Genomic DNA, 17,504 nt, shown 5'->3' with positions numbered 1-17,504 from the left:
TCGCACGGTAAATTTCAAGATTTTTCACACCAAAAAAAAAATTGCAAAAAAAAAAAGCCCCATACAATTTTGTAACAATCTTTAAAGGAATTCGTCAAACAGTTTCGCCGATTGAGATCTAACTTTTTGACTTCTGTTCATTTTGGATAGTCAAGGAAGTCATTGTTAGACAATTGCATTAAAAAAGATCGTTCAGAATGGCTCCTCACGTCCGTCCTGAAAATGTGCTCAAGGTACGACAAAATTTATAATTCCGTTTTTAGAAGCATCATTTTTTTTACTTGCTTCTGGGACGATCTTAACGAACGATGTTTTTTTTTTTTTTTTTTTTTTTTTTTGAATGGAAGAATTGGAATTAATATTGTTTTTAGCGAGCTGAAGAGCTTTTGGCTGTTGACCAGTCGGCCGATGCATTGAACATGCTGCGGGAGATTATCACTTCCAAGCGCACACGCAGCACTGCCATCACGTCTTTGGAACCAATGATGAACTTGTTTGTCGAACTTTGCGTTCAACTTCGCAAGGGCAAGCTTGCCAAAGAAGGATTGTATACTTACAAAAATATTGCTCAAAACACGTCGGTTGGTTCGATCGAGGTCGTGTTTAAAAAATTTATCGACCTGTCAAAAGCAAAAGTTACCGAAGCTCAGGCGCAAGCCGAAAAGATCACCCTCGATCAGATTGAAGATTTGGAAGCCACGGAAACGCCGGAATCGATTTTGTTGTCTACCGTGTCAACTGAACAATCAAAGGATCGCACCGACCGTGCCGTTGTTACGCCGTGGTTGAAGTTTTTATGGGAATCTTACCGTACCGTATTGGAAATCTTGCGCAACAATGCCAAGCTCGAGATTATGTACCAGACCGTGGCTGCACAGGCTTTCCAGTTTTGCTTGAAGTACAGCCGCAAGACCGAGTTTCGCCGGTTGTGTGAACTGTTGCGCAATCACTTGCAATCCGCAGCTAAGAATTCGTCACAAGTTCATGCCATTAACTTGAACGATCCAGACACGCTTCAAAGACATCTTGATACACGTTTTGCTCAGCTTAACGCCGCCGTGGAACTTGAACTGTGGCAGGAGGCGTTTAGATCAGTGGAAGATATTCATACGTTGCTGACCATCTCCAAGCGTCCTGCCAAGCTTGCCATGATGGCCAACTATTATGAGAAATTGACCAAGATTTTCCTTGTGTCTGATAATTATCTTTTCCATGCTGCTGCGACGAGCAGGTACTACAACATTCGGTTTCAGGCTAAAAACCTTAAGGAAGAAGACTTTACCAGAGCTGCGTCGTTGGTTTTATTGTCAGCATTGTCAATCCCGGTCATTAATACATCGAGATTCCGTACGTTTGAAGTTGACGAATCCAAGCACAAAAATTCAAGGCTTTCGAGTCTTTTGGGCATGACCAGGGCTCCAAGCCGTGCTAGTTTGATTAAAGATGTATTGTCCCGCGGAATCCTTTCCCGTGTGAGCCCTGAGATTAGAGATTTGTACAATATTTTGGAAGTTGACTTCCATCCGCTTAGTATTTGCAAAAAAGTATCACCAATTATTTTACAGATTGCAAACGATCCTGAACTTGCTCGATATATTCAGCCTCTTCATCAGGTCATTTTAACCCGTTTGTTTCAGCAATTGTCACAAGTTTATGACGTGGTTAAGTTTGACTTTGTGCTTAAGCTTGTCAACTTTCCGGCACCTTTTGAAATTTCGTCAACCGAGGTTGAAAAGTTTATTATGAACGGTTGCAAGAAGGGCGAATTGTTTATTCAAGTTGACCATGCTGGTGATTCAATCACGTTTGAATCTGACGTTTATGCTTCGTCCAAGGCCGCAGCAGCTGATGGTGGCGTGATACAATTACAACCGACGCCGTCTGACATTGTCCGAACCGAGCTTTCCCGGCTGAGCAAGACGTTGTTTGCCACGATTAATGTTGTTGACCACGAATATGTTGAAGCACGCAAGGCGGCCAAGAACATTGCGATCGAGCGTGCGATCGTGGGTGCTGAGAACGAACACAAGGCCGCGCTCGCACGACGACATGTGCTTGAAGAGCGTGCCAAGAAGGCAGAAACGATTTTGCATCAACGTGAGGAAGATGAATCAAAGAAGCGGGCACTTCGTCAACAACAAGAACAGATTGCGGAACAAAAGAGGCTTACCGAAGAATTGCGAAAGCGTGAGATTGATCGGATTAGACGTGAGCAAGAAGCAATTAAAGAGCAAGAAAAACGTAAGTTGGCAGATGAGATTATTTCTAAGGGCATTAAGCTTGACAAGGAGAGTATCGAGACCATGGACACGCAAAAATTGCGTGAAGTGCAGATTGAGCAAACGGAGAAAAAAACGAAGGACGTGGCAGATCGATTACGGGCTACGTCCAAGCGGATCGATCATTTGGAGCGTGCGTTTAGAAAAGTTGAAGTGCCGTTGTTGGATAAGGATTATGAACAACAGAAGCAGACGGACAAGTTGCTTCACGAAGAGCGCAGGCGAGCCACGATTGAGCAAACCAAGACGCAGTATGAGATTCGTGTGAAGTTGCAAAAGAGACTGCGGCGGATGTTGCCCGATTACGAGGCATTCAAGAACAAGGTTCTGGAGGATTAGGGAAGCATACTTTTGTTGTAGTACGTTTTATTCCTCATGATATATAAGCAATGTATACATTTCTTTTTAATTACAACTCGTTCAACCAAATATAAAATTGCAAACTTGCACTGGCCACAAAGATTGAAAAGAAGCCAACGCATGACACAAAATCTTGCAGATTGTAAAGAAAATTTTAATCTTGATAATTTAGTAGCTATGTATTCACAAAAGATATATAATACAAGGCGTAAGAAAAGAAGTGCGCCGGTATCCCCTTCCATAAAACAACGTTAAAACAACAAAATATATGAAATATGTATAAAACAAATAAAAATTTAACTTTTAGTAAACTCCGGTAAATACAAAATTAATGTCATGGATATATGTAAAATGTGAGTGGGGATTAAACAGAAAGCATCCATTCCGAATACGGATTGTCGTCTTTCTTGACAGAAATCATACCAAGCTGACGCATTTTCTCCACGCCTTCGCCAGGAAGACGGTCATGTTGATGACGATGTTGAAGATGTTGATGTTGATGTTGATGTTGGCTAATACGTTTTTCCCTGCGACGGTTGTTCTTGCGTTCCAAGCCTTTGACAATGTCGATCGCGCCTCGTTGCCTGCTTACGCGGTCATTTCGCGGTCGCAAGAAGATTAATGAGCGATCATATTGAAAGCTGGTTGAGCGCAAGGCAAAATCAGCAGGATGAACAACAGCCGCGGCCGGCCTAAACAAATCATGTCCATGACCACCGTTTCTTTTCCGTGAAGGCCCTGGTGAAGACACGATCTTGACTAACGGCGGGCGACGACTGGCGGGTCCCTGATCGGATTCCGAATCAGAGGAGCAGTTCTCGTCGTCGTCATCGTCCTCATCGTCGTTACGATCTTCTGGAAACGTAGGATCGAAATCTTGAGGACACACCTTGTGACGGTTATTTCGAGCATGTTGTTCTTCGAGAGCGGATACATATGCGATTTCAATAGGCCTGTCTTCGTCAAGAGTACCACAGACAAAATCGGACGGATCAGGCACCATATTTTCGGGTGGAGCCATCGGGCCCTGAACCTCGTCATTATCATCATTGTCGTCATTGTCGTCATTGTCGTCATTGTCATCATCGTCTTCGTCGCCTTCATCGTCTTCGTCGTCTTCATCGCCTTCTTCTTCATCTTCATCTTCATCTTCATCGTCATAATCCAGGTCTTCGTCAGAAGAATAGCCATCATCATGATCTATGATCAGATTATTATTAACAGGATGAACAACACGATGACAAAACATGGCTCGAGTCGGGGTTGTGGGAATAGGAGGACGAGCATGAGGAGTCGAGTCGCTAGCGTTATCGGTATCATCATTTTCAACATAATTGTCAATCCCATTGTCGTCATAGTCATCGTCACCGTCATCATCGTTAGGTTCATCGCTGAGCGTTGATATCTGACGTTCCTTACACAAGACACCGTCGACACGTAAGATGCGTCGAGGTTGAGGGTGGAAGATGTGGGATTCGAGTTCGCCTTGTTGTTTGTTGGATTTGTTGTTACAGGCAAACTTGATTGACAGCTTCTGCTGAAATTGTTGCTGCTGCTGTTGCTGTTCGTCTTGCTGTTGCTGTAGGGGACATACGAAACGGATAATGCCCTTTGTTAATGCCGGTTGCAGTTGCAATTGAGGCGGTGGAGTTGGGGTCGTGTTGCGAGACGTGTAGTCGCCAGAGTCAGACAGATGATCACGGCCAGACGAACTGCCGCCGCCGTCAGAACACGACGGAGAAGCCAGCAGCATCTGAGACAGCAGTGAGTGATTCTTGGGAGGAGAAATGCAGAGTTGACGTTGGAAGCTGGGCTCGAGCTCTGGCGGCTCGTCAGGGTCGTCGATGACGACGTCGTCGTCGCGACAGGAAGTTGCAACGTGACCAGACATAAATGATACTATAACGAGCCAGCCATTGTGGCACGCAGGAGCGGTGAACCAACGTAGAAGTGATTTGGTAATGCGGTTGGGTGGTGGTCGTCGACGCGGGCGAATAAGACGCAGCGCATTAATTATATTATCACCCCAGGCAGGCAAAAAAAAAAAAGAGAAAAACCCGGCACGGTGTCACACCACACAGCACGTGATAACTGCTTACGTCAAATTTAGGGCAAGGTGACAGGGCTAAAGCCAGGGCCAGGGCAAATGGCGCAAGATAACGCCACCTGGTCTCGACCGGTCCGCCCGCAACGCATGCCTGCGCGGTTTGTGCACTTGCAACCGCAACCAGCAAATAAGGCGGCAGCGGCATTACTCATCTCGTAATCGCGATAATCTCGATCAGACTTATCTTTGCCAAACAAAAAACCCTAACCCCTGCCCCCCTGCCCTGGCTCGGTTTTCTTTTCTTCCTGCCGCTTCCCGGCTTTCTTCTAATTTCCTCCCAGTTCGCTCGTTCCTGCACTCCTGCGCTCCTGCAACCAACCCACACTCCTCTATCGGTCCTCCTTATCCTCCTGCTGCAATGGGTTTCTTCATTGACAAGATCCCGACTCCGTTGTCTCCTAACAGGGATGGCGACTTTATCAAGGAAGGCACCGGGTTTTCCAGAATTTTCGCCCCTACCTACAACTTGGTGCTTCTTTTCATCTTCCTCTTTTTGACCGGTTCCTACTTCTATAACTTGCATTTTAGAAAGCCCCGGGGCGAGAAGCAACCGTTGCTCGGTGAGGCCGCAAAGGCGCCGTCCAAGTTCACTCTTTACTACAGGCGCGTTCGCTCCGTGCTTCTGTACCAACCCAAGGGCAGGTACTCCGAGTCCTACGGCACCACGCTTGTCATCGCTTCTTACCTCGGATTGAATGCGTTTTACTTGTTTTTCCACGGTTCCACTCGCCATGTCACCATTTTTGGTGACCGTCTCGGCTTTATTGCTGTCACTAACATGCCCATTTTGTTTTTGCTCGGTGCAAAGACTGGATTGCTCGTGCAATGGACTGGCTGGTCTCATGAAGGCTACAACATCTTGCATAGACACGCCGGCCGGGTTGTTGCGTCTGCTGCCGTTTTGCATGTTGTTTTCTATTCTCTGGCTTGCCCCATCTCTGTCATGGTCCACGTTACCACCATCTTTGTCGCTCTTTTGGCCACCATTTCGTTCGTTATTATTTTGATTTCGTCCATTGCGCCGCTCAGAAACAAGACTTATGAGTTGTTTTTGTACTTGCACGTGTATTTGGTTGTTGCCATTTTGCCTTTGTTGTACTTCCATTTTGAACGTGTTCGTCCTTACGTGATTGCGTCTGCCGTCATTTTTGTTTGGGACAGAATCAACCGTTTCAAGAACGCGCATCATGTCATTGCTCACACCACAATTCTTTCTGGCAACACTGTCAAGTTATCTCTCAACGTTAACTCGACTTTCAGAGAGATCCACTGGAAGGCTGGTCAGTACGTGTATATTAGCATTGCCAACCTTGCCCGTCAGCAGGCGCACCCTTTTACCATTGCTTCTCCACCCAATCCGAACAATCTTGATCTCATCATCAGAGCCCGCAAAGGCTTTTCCAAGTCCTTGTTCTTGTCTGAGTCTCCAGAGCACAAGGTTACCTTCCACGGTCCTTATGGTTCACCACCAGTGTTTGATGGCTATGATCGTGTGATCCTTCTTGCTGGCGGTGCCGGCATTTCTTATGCTTACCCTGAAGCTATTCAGCTTTCTGCTGCTGATGGTCATTACGCTGGTGCCAATCCTGATGTTGACTTCCTTTGGGTCGTGCCATCCCGTGACTTTACTTCGTGGGTTGACCTTAAAGAAGATTATAACGTTGACTTCAAGGTGTGGGTTACTGCTGAACAAGGCCGTCCTGATATTAAGAAGTACGTTAAGGATTCTATCATTGCTGCCGGCCCTGGATCCCGGGTGGCCGTTGCGGTTTGTGGTCCTGGCCCACTTGTACGTGACTCCAGAAATGCCTGCTCTGAGATGCTTTGGGAGGGTTTGAATGTTTCTTTCTACTCTGAGAACTTTGGTTGGTAGTTTTGCATAGTATTTTAATTTAGATTTTCCATTTATACTTTTTTTTTTTTGGTTTTATTTTTAAAGGGGGTCTTTTTTTTTTTCATCAGTGGGAAGCATTTTAAAAAGGTATTCATTTTTTTTCCAGTTTCTCATCTAACTTTTATGTATCGGGGTTTTATTCATTTAGCACTTGATGTGCGTAGTTTAACGTTTTTTTTAGCGTTACTTTTTTTTATGATGTTGATTTTATTAAAAAAATTTTTTTTTTCCTATTTCATAGATGAGAAAACGGGATATAATGTTTTTTTGAACCAATGCTTTTTCAACTTCATGGTGTTGCGCGCATATTTTTTGTACTATTATTTTGGTGGGATTTTATAATTTAAGTATATTTAAAAAGAATTTTAGACATGGATTAATGTTTTTTAATTTATTTATTCATCATGAAATTACTATGATAGTCATAGAATTTTAGTTCAAATACAAGTGAAAAGTGGAAGAAAAAAAATATTTTTTTGTAATTGTGTTCGTGATGAACTCGGAAAGAAAAAAGTTGATTTGTAATGAAGTACCGTAAGAAATCGTGTTCGTATTCGTAATATAGATAATTTTTTTTTTCGTGGCAGAGTGGAAGTTCCGAGGACATAAAATAATACGCCTCGTTGTGTTTCCGGAATCTTGCCAGAAAAAAAAAAAAAAAATTTGCAGAAATAAGGGAGTTTGCACCGAATGTAGTTAGCTCTCCGTTTCATCCATCGATTTTGCAAAATGGGTGACATGCGACTTCAGTGCGGTATTAATAATGCAGCGTATCCCCCAAGTCAAAACCGAGAGCGTACTACATGGCGGATCCGTGTTTTTGTAAAATTGTACTATAGTTATAATAATAATCTGGATATCGCTATGTAAGAAGGTGATATACCGTTAATTCTGACACCATGCCAATAATATATGTAATATTTATATGGTGAGCTGTTCGGTAGCAAAACGTTAGTTGTTTTATTATGGTGATAAAGAAGTTACGCACGATACACAAGCCCTGAAGTTATGGTATGTCACACTGCCTGAAAACATTCGCAACGTTCGTACTGATCCAACGTCCCCAAATTTTGTTATAATATTCGTGATTTGGTGAATGGGAATTGTAGTGTCCGTCGCTCTTTTGCATTCCGTATCTCCCCTTTCACGTCTCATGCACTCATTTAATTGTAATTGTACCTATGGTGGTCGATCATGTAACAAAATATACTTGGGATTACATATCACGCTTGCATTATAGATGACTATATATTTATAAGATCGATAACAAGTTTTTGCAGGAAATGAATAATATCTACGTGCAGAAACTTACATATGCTATGATGACTGGATTTCAAACTTTTCAGTTACCCACGGCACCTACGCGCAAAACAATTCCTTTTCACAAATCTTATCCTCTTCTATGAAATTTTTTTCAGAACTCTCATCCCTTCGGCGCAGACAAATCAATCAAGACTTGACCGCAAACTTTGAGAACTAACCCAGCGAGTCCAATATTGACATCAAGCGTCAAAAATTTCTTCAGGAAATTAGGATGCAGATCATTTTCAATACCGTCAAATCATATAAGGAATTGCACAGATAGCCCCTCAGTACTGCAAAGATCTCCAACCATATACCACAGCCGTGACCCGCATTTTCCAACTAAAAATTGTTCAGCTTTCATTAACCGGGTAAATAACAATTTAATCCTTGTCATAAATATACCTCTGCTATAGTGCAAACTAGGTATCGTTCAAGGTATAATTTGCGGAAAAGTTGGTGGATAAATCATGATATCGAAAACGTAATAATAAACTAAACATTCGGCAACTTTTCTGTATGTGCCGGCCAATATATAAATGCAAAAATATCTATGGTCCATTCTACAATCTTTTTCATAATACGTCACTGTGGTATCGCTTTTTTTGTCTCTCTGCAATGATTTTTGCTCGGCCATTAGATCATCAATGATAGGCGCACCACTAAACTCCGGTACCTTATCGTCAAGTTCCCTGTTCTGGTTAGTTAAAAATCAGTGCAGTCATCCCATTTTTAGGCACCTTACACTCCACACTCATCAGTAAATCAGACAATAACACGTTCAAACGCTGGCATTTTCATTCTCAAGCGCCGATGACCGAAAACCGAACGTTAGAAAATTCTTGCATATCCACGTTGGTGCGTGAACCCTCCCCCAGAAGGCACCCTAACTTTCAGCAATATGCGTCATGTAATAATAATAAAACAAGTCGATGCCTCATCGATCGCCCGTAATCAAAGCGTGCGTTATCTCACACTGTCACACATCAGCCCGAACAATACGACTGACAAGTGTATCGCTCAAGATAGTTGACCGGTTATTGCTCACACAGCCAGTGTCGGCGTATGAACCTCCCCGAGAAGGCACGTCAACTACCAACAACGTGCTCCACATCTCATCCTGATGTACAGAACACATTTGTACCTGATCTCGGTCACCGTGCATTACTTCGGTTTACCGAAATCAAAACATGCTCTGCTTGTACATCAATACTTTGACCATGATACGACTATTGCACATTCTCATCATATATACGTTTTCATTGCGCCCAAAATACATTGAATAACTGGTCTCAATGATGGTTGATCGAAACCGGAGCATGCTCTGTCTAGAACATCCGATCCGATAAGGGTAATTAATTCCAAAGGCAATCATGCCAAAGTAAGGCATATCGACAGTTTGCTAGAATAAAAATTAAAGAGTAACCTGTCCCAGCACGTTTTGCTCAAGCCAATCAAACAAAGTCTTCAAACATCGTCAGCTAGGTCACGATAAAAATAAAAAAAAATTCAACTCACCCTTTTTCAAGTAACACCGTCTACAAAGAATACTTTCACACCATGAATCAGACCTTCAGACATAAAGGTTTCTCATATGAAAAAACCTTACAAAGCAAGATTATGTCAATGACATTTTCGTAACTGGGACCATAATCGCGGACAAATTTGAAATGTGCGTAAAAATATGTACCTGGGGTCCAAAAATATATGGCATCCACGGGAGAAAACAAAAAATATAAATCTAAAGAAATAGCGGAAACTAAGATACCGAAATTTCATAACGTCAATCGCTAAGTTCACCGCTAGATATTTCTTGCAAACAAGTGTCAATAACGTGCACAATGTCTCTTAATCGCCTGGTCGCGGTGTCGTGCATTAACTCAGCTAACTGTGACCAAAACAAACGCGCTTTTATCCACCCTCATAAATTTGATCTTGAAACAAAAACTTATAATAAGTCTAACGTTCAAGTTTTAACTCTGGAATTTTTCGTTAAAAAATACATATCAAACCCTCCCACCCCCCGATTTATTAAGCTTAGTGCATGCTTCGAGTATTATATATTCTAAAAACTTTGATTGGCCGGCTTATATTCGACGCTCCACTCCATTAACATGACATGCGATATCTGTATCAAACAGTGACAATTATCTCAGTATCGAGACGGCTGCCGTTGTTACCAAACCGTGGCCAAACCGTGACCAAATCTTGTCTTGTCGCTTGCTACGCGCTTGATGATCATATTCAAGTCAACGTAGTAAGTGTAAGCATAAAACCAATCAGTTTCACGTTGTGCACCCAAAGCATTACAAACCATTATTTCGGTCAACCCATTGTTCATATTAAATCAACACAAACATACCTTCACTTTGAATTCTGCGTTGAATATATATATTCTTTGAAGCTCTCCCCAAAACTTCGAGTATTATGTACAAAGTTTGCCAGAAGCACATGAAGCCCGCTGATTCTTTCAAAAAAAACTGTTGGAAATATCTATCTTGAGCATGATGCATGCGTTCTGGTTTGAAAGAGCGTCTCCCGTGGATGAGGGCGATGGATAAGGGAAAACTGTTTGTTGTTGCCCCTCGCAGTTCGGCATTATGTAAACAAGAACAGGAAAAAAAGCTCTGTGCGTTTTTACACTTTTGCAGATGCACCCCTGGTTTTTATACATTTTTTTACTCGTTCGTTGAGAGTATATCTATAGTTATTTTTTAAAAACAAAAAATTGTTTGACAATCGATAAATTAATTAATTTTTCGAGCCAATAAACGTTAGCGAATAACACCTTTGATGAGGCCAAACAAAGCTTAAGGTATATATTGCAGGTGTACGGAGTAGTATTTTTTCGAAGAAAAGTTCTCTCAGAGTTTGTTTTAGAAATGTCAAAAACAAGATTGTTCACACGTTTAGTAAACTGGTCCGTCATACTTACAGTGACGGTTTATTACGGGTCTGCAGGCCTAAACTAATTTTTTTAATATATAAACACGTGAAAGAACTATTCTCGTTTGACTGGCGTATGGCGTCTAAATCTGCGGAAATACAGTTTACAATGTTTGGTCATGACTAAATGCCACCACCCATTAATCAGTATGACTAAATGCCACCACCCATTAATCAGTTAAATAAATTCATAACATTTAAATCTGCTGAATTTCAAAAGATGCTATCCGCATTTAATATTCGCATAGGAACTGCAGTCAAGATCTCTGATAAGGCTTTATATTATATGCGCAATATTTTAACGTACTCTTTATACTCTTTTTCTTGCTTATATCGAAGTTTTGTCTTCTTATGTCTTGTAGATAAATATAGCGTTGTCAAACTATTTTTAAAGATGCAGAAATAACGAAAAAAAGGAAGTAACACGTTTTAGCAATATACGACGTCAAACAAATGAAATCTATTTTGTCCATTGAAACTTACATTCAATAGCGAGTTACTCGCAGATGGTTCTCTAGATTTTAAACTACTCAACTTCTTCACCAAGCAATTTACTACCTCGACGTCTCTTTAAATCTTTTCCGCGCTTTGGAACTTGTAGCTCACCATCATCTGTAAACCGAGCCTCTTCTTCCAAATCATCATCTGGTTCTTCAGAGTCATCCAAAAGATCATCATCGTCTTCTTCTTCGTCTTCTTCATCTTCATCTTCTTCATTGGATGATTTTATTCGATACTTATTCGAGCCCTGCTTCTTTACTCTTTTTAATCTAGCTGCTCGCTCTCGTTCTTCGTCTTCGTCATCAGAAACAACAAAATCGTCTCGTTCATAGACATCGTGACCTCCGATCCCTGTGAAGTCCTGTTCGTTGTCAGACTTCTGGGGTCCGGTCATAGAAGCATCACGATTATATGCATATCGATTTTCTTTTTGCCGTCGCTTGGTGTCAAGTTTTTTCCTCGCTCTAATCTTACTTTCCTCAACTTTCTCGGCCTCACGTTTCATTTTCTCAGGATCCTCAGTAGTCGCAATATTATGCACATTTCTGGTTTTGACCTGTCCTTTGGTTATTGCACTCGATAGACGTAAGTGCGTTGCAGATGACATAGACGTCGGCACCAGAGTGAAACTACTATTAATCTTCGATTGAAATTGCACAATTTCATGTTGCTCGTAAGAAACTGCTACATATGTATCGTCGATTATCTTTTCTTTTATATTGAATATTTCTTTCCCGAGTTTTAGTGATAACGAACCATCTGACCATCTAATAATCTTGCTATTTGATTGTATTTTCTGTTTTGGTCAGTGAAAATTTATTACCAAGCAAAGTTGTTACTTACAAACTGGTTCTTGTCATCAATCGTATATCGCCAGCGAAGAGTGTTTTGCAGCTCAGCTCGAAGTTTTTGCCTAAACTCTGCGGTATGACTTTCACCAGCATCAAGTTGTTCCAATAATTTTTCTGGTTCGTATGCAGGATATTCTACATTCAAAAAGTTTGGAACACGCAGAAGATCAAGTTTCTTGGGAGCTAAATGTCGGGCAAGGTAACGAGGCATAGTAATTTCCATCTCTTGCATATCGACTTCTTCGAATTCGGGCTTTTCTTGCCTCTGTTCATCATCATAATCATTCAAATAACTAAATATAAGTTAATAGCTAAAAAAATATCCCTCAAAAAAACTAGACTCACGAAGTTTGATTTGCTGTATTTTCCTCCTCGTCAGCATCACTACCGGCACCAAAAATATCAATTTCTTCATCCATTCCCACGGATCTCCTATCTTCATCTTCATCTTCAACAAAGCTGTTTCTATCCTCCAAATTATCGGCATCATTCATCTCAACATCATTGTTATCAGCAGCTATTGAATTAACAGAGGAAATTTCATCTTCATCTTCATCAAACAGCCCATTGAGATCATTCTTTTGATCTCTTAAATTATTTGACATAATAACAGATATTCAAGTTGACGTGTTAACAAAAAAAAACTTATCAGTCCTTTCGTCTGTAATTGCGTCTCTGCATATATCAAAAACGAAGTAAATAGTATTTTTATAGTTATCTAGGATACTTCTGCATATGGTACAATGAATGTATTACATAGCTTATTCGGTACGTACCCCCTGTTGTTGACAGTTAGTTAAGTTAGTTAACTAACTAACTAACTAACTTAACTAACTAATTTGACTCAACTAGTTAGTTAACTAACGTTTAATTTGATTATGTAATTTATATATTGTCACGACAAAATTAAATGTTTGATAAAACCAGTCCTCATTTAATCGTGAACAAAACTCGTGCTATGAGCGAATCATCTTTATCAATCAAAGAAACAAATAGATTACGAGCCTCTTTAGGCTTGAAACCTATTCCTGTTTCAGAAGAACCACAAACTATCCAAGATGAATCGCTATCCTTAGCTGAGACCAACCGAAGGAGAATATCATTAGGTTTGAAACCTATACCTATAACTGCGGAGCAAACGCAAATAAGTTTAGATTTACCAGCAGATGACGATTTACTTGTGGCAGCGAACTATGTTGCGCACGTTTCTCATCAGCAGCAAACATTTCGACAGAATGCTGCTCGCGCTCGTATCAAAGCAGCTAAAGAACGGCTAGAACGACTGAAATTTCTGAAGGGCAGGGGATTGGGCGAAGGAGATGAAGATAGTCCTGAAGATGCTGTAGCATGGTTAAAAAAAACAAAGACAAAGCTAAGGAAGTCTGTGATTTCAATTCCCGAGGAGGAAGGTGATGATCATGAAGTTAATCAAGAATATTCCAGCAATGATCTTCAGGGACTTAAAGTCGCTCATGATTCGACTGATATACTGGCAGGTAATGAGTTAATCTTAACTCTTAAAGATTCCAATGTTCTTGACGAAGAGGAAGATGTATTAATTTCAACATCAATCCAAGACAAAGAACGAATAACGAAAAACAGAGAGAATCGCACGAAACATGCGAAATATACTGGTTTAGAAGAAGACGATGATGGCAAAATTTTAGGAAAATATGACGATGAATCGCAAGAAAAATATTTCACTATCGGGACTGAAGATATCGTGCAGCCAAAAAACAATAAGCCAGAGCTACTAGTAAGCCCTTCAACCGTTGTTTCATTGGAGTCTTCTATAGCTGGGGCAGATTCTGATTATATGCCCTCTGCACCAATAAAGATAAAAAAGCCGAGCAAATCTAAAAGAATGAGTTCAAAAAAACGTACTCGGGTAGTATCCACAGTTGTGCCAGATAATATTAACGAGGATGATGAGTATCTTCAAAATTTGTTGTCAAAGCAAAGACGTTTGGCACAGATCAAACGCAAGAGAGATATTTCCACCCCAGAAGATCTCGCCAATGACATCAAATATCTACCAATTGATTCTGAGAGTTACAAATCGAATGAATCAGGGGAACTTATTATTGATGATACTACGGATTTTGTCGATTTATTGAGGGTAGAGGAGACAAATTATATGGAATCTTCATCTCTGGGGGAAGATGCCGTGAAAGATGCTCTGCTAGAGGAATCGAAACCTCTTACAGATGACCAGCAAGATGAACCGATTGTAGAAACTGAAATCAAGAAAGCTACAGAATATGAAGAATCAGTTCATGATGCTACTGGTCTAGCAGAAACAGCGGCTGTTCAGTCAATAGGAATAGGAGATACACTGGCTTTACTGCGTAATAGAGGTGTAATTAAGGAGGCGAGTTCTAATGAACAGGAAAGACAGAGGATTCAACGCACCAACTTAAAGTGGAAAGCTGAAATGCACAAGCGAAAGATACAAGCTGAACTAGATTTACGACGGCAACGAGAGGAAGACCGCAGAAACGGCAAATACGACGGGTTGACACAGAAAGAACGAGAAGAAGCAGCAGCGAGAGAAAACCAAATTCGACAAATAGATGCAGCAAATGAAGCTAACAAGCGCTTTAAAAACTATAAACCAGATGTAAAACTGGAATACAAAGATGAGTTTGGAAGGGCAATGACACAGAAGGAAGCATTTAAACATCTTTCGCATCAATTTCATGGAAAAGGCTCCGGAAAAGCGAAGACCGAGAAAAAACTTCGACGAATTGAAGAAGAAAGAAAAAAAGAAAGTGGTCATATATTTTAAAGCTTGTGTGTTGGATTTTAATGAAGTTAAAAACAAAAAAAATTTATATAATTGAACGGATGAAGATAATCAATCCATCCATAGTCGAAATATGACAGATACCGACAATCGAATTCATCCGAACTTAATAATAGACACCGGTAAAATGTAATAGTCAATAATGCGTGACCAGAAGTCACTTAGTGACATCATGAATAGCTTCCGCAAGACGACCGACATTCGTAGAGGTGATTCCTGCAACAGAAATACGACCATCTCTAGTTAGGTATACGGAATGCTTATCTTTCAACGTGTCCACCTGTTCGGGCGTAAGTCCAGTATAGCAAAACATTCCGATCTGTGACGTAATGTGCGACCAATTTTTTTTAGATCCAAGCTGTTCAAGTTTGTTTTTTAATAAAGCACGCATTTCTATAATGCGATCAGCCATAGTTTTAACTTCAGAGAGCCATTTAAAATTAAGATCTTTGTCTCCGAGGATCTCTGCAGCAATACGAGCACCATGGATGGGAGGGTTGGAATATAACGGTCTTACAATAATCTTAAGCTGAGAATCGACGCGTTTCCTCTCATCAGCAGACTCAACAACCAAAGAAAAAGCACCGACACGCTCACCGTAAAGACCCATGTTTTTGGCAAACGATTGAGCAAGAACAAGCTGGTGACCTTGTTCAACAAAGTAACGAAGAGCAAAGGCATCTTTGTCAGCATCACCAGAAGCAAATCCTTGATAGGCCATATCAAAAAATATAAAATGACCCTTATCCTTTGCTACTTTAGAAATTTCACGCCACTGAGCGGGAGTAGGATCAACACCAGTGGGGTTGTGTGCACAGGCATGAAGAAGGATAATCGACTTTTCAGGAGCAGAACTGAGATCCTCTAAAAGACCAGGTAAATCAAGAGATATCGTATCTTTGTCATAATAGCGATAGGACTTGACTTCAAGACCAGAGTCACGAAACACGGCACCATGGTTTGCCCATGTTGGGTTGGGAACATATATAGTTCTACCGTGTGGGTACCACTTAGCCAAAAACTCACCACCAATTCGAAGGGCACCTGTGCCAGAAATTGATTGAGTGATTACAAGTCGATTCTCTTTAATAGCGGACGAATCCGGTGAGTACGCGAGAAGAGCAGCAAGTTTTGTGAATGCAGGAACGCCAGAAATTCCAGCGTACTCTTTATCTAGCAATTGCTCGAGAAGTCTAAACTCTGCCTCTTTTACAGACGGTAACACGTACGGCTTTCCATTGTCATCTCTGTAGGCGCCAACGCCTAATAAACAAATAAATAATGATGAAATGCAATATCAATATAGCTGATACTCACCAAGATTGATTTTATCGGCATATGTATCAGCTTTATATGCTTCAGTTATTCCGAGAATTGCATCAGGAGGACCTTGGGGAACCTTAGACCACTATATACGAGTTAGTTGCCCAATGTTTACAGAAAAACTCGTGAACATGAACATACAACTGATGCAGTATGAGTTGACCGAAACAGGTTAAAAGTCGAAGCAGGCGTTCCCGTAGTAGATCGAGTGCGCAAATAAGTCCGCAACAGAATAGAATTCATAATTCTTTAAGTGTAGGATATGACAAACAATATATTCCTCAAAGTCGTCGTTAAATTTTTTACTATTTATACGTTTAGAGCTGGACCGCCGAGACCATTTTATTTTACCCGGGCGATGGGGATGGCGGGGTATTTACAATTCACATCCCGGTGGTCCGGTTTCCGCCGACGAATATCAGTCCCGACATCTACATCCTCCGTAAGAATTGGCTTCCTTACTTGCTTATGAAAAATGCCATATATGTGAAACAGGTGAAAAGGCCCGTAGCAACTCTGGATTATGCTACGACTCCTGATGAGTGATGAACTCGGAAGCACGCTTTGTGGCATAACTCTTCTTTTGCATACACAGCTGGCGAAACATCCGGATTACTCCGATTTCTAGCCTAAAATTACTAAGGCGTGTGAACTCACGATTGTCTAAAAAAAAGAACTCGAGTAATTATAGTACATTTTAGTGCATAGCCATTGATGGAATAATTACACAGATGTTCATAAATATGTATTACACTAGTATCATATTAATAATAATGTGCAAAGGAACAAAAAAGATGATCACTTTACTCTTTTTTTAGGCTAGCCTCACACGTAACGTGGTTGAAGCGAAGGCCGGGTAAAGCCGAGAGATAGACATGGAAATAGAAAAATGTTTAACAGCTGTCTTCACATTATTACACAAGAGATATACTATTTGTGTTTAATATATATTATTCTTATTATATAAAAGTTAAATATAGAACTCTTATTAAATCAAAACTCCAACTGCCTCAAAGTCAGACAAAATGATCCAAACAGGCGTAGCAACCAATACTACCTCATTAAAACAAATCGGAAAAAGAATTAAATGAGCTGAGCGGATCTGATGGCATTGTCAAAGTTGATGTCGTTGAAA

General features: G+C 40.9%; 6 protein-coding genes across 6 annotated transcripts; 3 read left to right on the top strand and 3 right to left on the bottom strand.

Moving 5' to 3' along the window:
• The first annotated feature begins 66 nt into the window (after positions 1-66).
• V1514DRAFT_333309 (uncharacterized protein) lies at positions 67-2,705 on the top strand. Its single transcript, XM_066928018.1, has 2 exons — positions 67-233; positions 372-2,705. Exons 1-2 carry the CDS (start codon positions 198-200, stop codon positions 2,616-2,618), a joined length of 2,283 nt encoding a protein of 760 aa, XP_066782470.1. The 5' UTR covers positions 67-197; the 3' UTR covers positions 2,619-2,705.
• An 85-nt stretch (positions 2,706-2,790) lies between these two features.
• V1514DRAFT_333308 (uncharacterized protein) lies at positions 2,791-4,642 on the bottom strand. Its single transcript, XM_066928017.1, has one exon. It carries the CDS (start codon positions 4,528-4,530, stop codon positions 3,004-3,006), a length of 1,527 nt encoding a protein of 508 aa, XP_066782469.1. The 5' UTR covers positions 4,531-4,642; the 3' UTR covers positions 2,791-3,003.
• A 389-nt stretch (positions 4,643-5,031) lies between these two features.
• V1514DRAFT_333307 (FAD-binding domain-containing protein) lies at positions 5,032-7,108 on the top strand. Its single transcript, XM_066928016.1, has one exon. The coding sequence runs from the start codon at positions 5,105-5,107 to the stop codon at positions 6,617-6,619; it is 1,515 nt and encodes a 504-aa protein (XP_066782468.1). The 5' UTR covers positions 5,032-5,104; the 3' UTR covers positions 6,620-7,108.
• Positions 7,109-10,964: 3,856 nt separating this feature from the next.
• V1514DRAFT_333292 (Leo1-like protein-domain-containing protein) lies at positions 10,965-12,958 on the bottom strand. Its single transcript, XM_066928015.1, has 3 exons — positions 12,586-12,958; positions 12,233-12,533; positions 10,965-12,185 (listed from the first exon to the last, which is right to left on the bottom strand). The coding sequence occupies exons 1-3, from the start codon at positions 12,843-12,845 to the stop codon at positions 11,415-11,417; spliced, it is 1,332 nt and encodes a 443-aa protein (XP_066782467.1). The 5' UTR covers positions 12,846-12,958; the 3' UTR covers positions 10,965-11,414.
• A 144-nt stretch (positions 12,959-13,102) lies between these two features.
• V1514DRAFT_333291 (SART-1 protein) lies at positions 13,103-15,169 on the top strand. Its single transcript, XM_066928014.1, has one exon. It carries the CDS (start codon positions 13,151-13,153, stop codon positions 15,026-15,028), a length of 1,878 nt encoding a protein of 625 aa, XP_066782466.1. The 5' UTR covers positions 13,103-13,150; the 3' UTR covers positions 15,029-15,169.
• On the bottom strand, positions 15,013-16,808 carry V1514DRAFT_333289 (aspartate aminotransferase). Its single transcript, XM_066928013.1, has 3 exons — positions 16,511-16,808; positions 16,364-16,454; positions 15,013-16,309 (listed from the first exon to the last, which is right to left on the bottom strand). Exons 1-3 carry the CDS (start codon positions 16,610-16,612, stop codon positions 15,204-15,206), a joined length of 1,299 nt encoding a protein of 432 aa, XP_066782465.1. The 5' UTR covers positions 16,613-16,808; the 3' UTR covers positions 15,013-15,203.
• Positions 16,809-17,504: the final 696 nt, after the last annotated feature.

This window comes from Lipomyces japonicus, assembly GCF_038497905.1.
Source record: "Lipomyces japonicus strain CBS 7319 unplaced genomic scaffold V1514scaffold_28, whole genome shotgun sequence".
Lineage (NCBI taxonomy): Eukaryota > Fungi > Ascomycota > Lipomycetes > Lipomycetales > Lipomycetaceae > Lipomyces > Lipomyces japonicus.
Note: the sequence above shows the minus strand (reverse complement) of the source record. Positions and strands in the feature narration are given on the sequence as shown.

What these genes read in the sequence shown, in the direction of transcription:
- V1514DRAFT_333307 (XM_066928016.1), top strand. Translation starts at nt 5,105, where the DNA reads ATGGGTTTCTTCATTGACAAGATCCCGACTCCGTTGTCTCCTAACAGG.
- V1514DRAFT_333309 (XM_066928018.1), top strand. Translation starts at nt 198, where the DNA reads ATGGCTCCTCACGTCCGTCCTGAAAATGTGCTCAAG. An exon ending in GTCCTGAAAATGTGCTCAAG is followed by an intron (nt 234 to 371) that starts GTACGACAAAAT and finishes TATTGTTTTTAG; the next exon opens with CGAGCTGAAGAGCTTTTGGC.
- V1514DRAFT_333308 (XM_066928017.1), bottom strand. Translation starts at nt 4,530, where the DNA reads ATGTCTGGTCACGTTGCAACTTCCTGTCGCGACGACGACGTCGTCATC.
- V1514DRAFT_333292 (XM_066928015.1), bottom strand. Translation starts at nt 12,845, where the DNA reads ATGTCAAATAATTTAAGAGATCAAAAGAATGATCTCAATGGGCTGTTT. An exon ending in AATACAGCAAATCAAACTTC is followed by an intron (nt 12,534 to 12,585) that starts GTGAGTCTAGTT and finishes ACTTATATTTAG; the next exon opens with TTATTTGAATGATTATGATG. An exon ending in TTGATGACAAGAACCAGTTT is followed by an intron (nt 12,186 to 12,232) that starts GTAAGTAACAAC and finishes TGACCAAAACAG; the next exon opens with AAAATACAATCAAATAGCAA.
- V1514DRAFT_333291 (XM_066928014.1), top strand. Translation starts at nt 13,151, where the DNA reads ATGTTTGATAAAACCAGTCCTCATTTAATCGTGAACAAAACTCGTGCT.
- V1514DRAFT_333289 (XM_066928013.1), bottom strand. Translation starts at nt 16,612, where the DNA reads ATGAATTCTATTCTGTTGCGGACTTATTTGCGCACTCGATCTACTACG. An exon ending in CAACTCATACTGCATCAGTT is followed by an intron (nt 16,455 to 16,510) that starts GTATGTTCATGT and finishes ACTCGTATATAG; the next exon opens with TGGTCTAAGGTTCCCCAAGG. An exon ending in TGCCGATAAAATCAATCTTG is followed by an intron (nt 16,310 to 16,363) that starts GTGAGTATCAGC and finishes TTTGTTTATTAG; the next exon opens with GCGTTGGCGCCTACAGAGAT.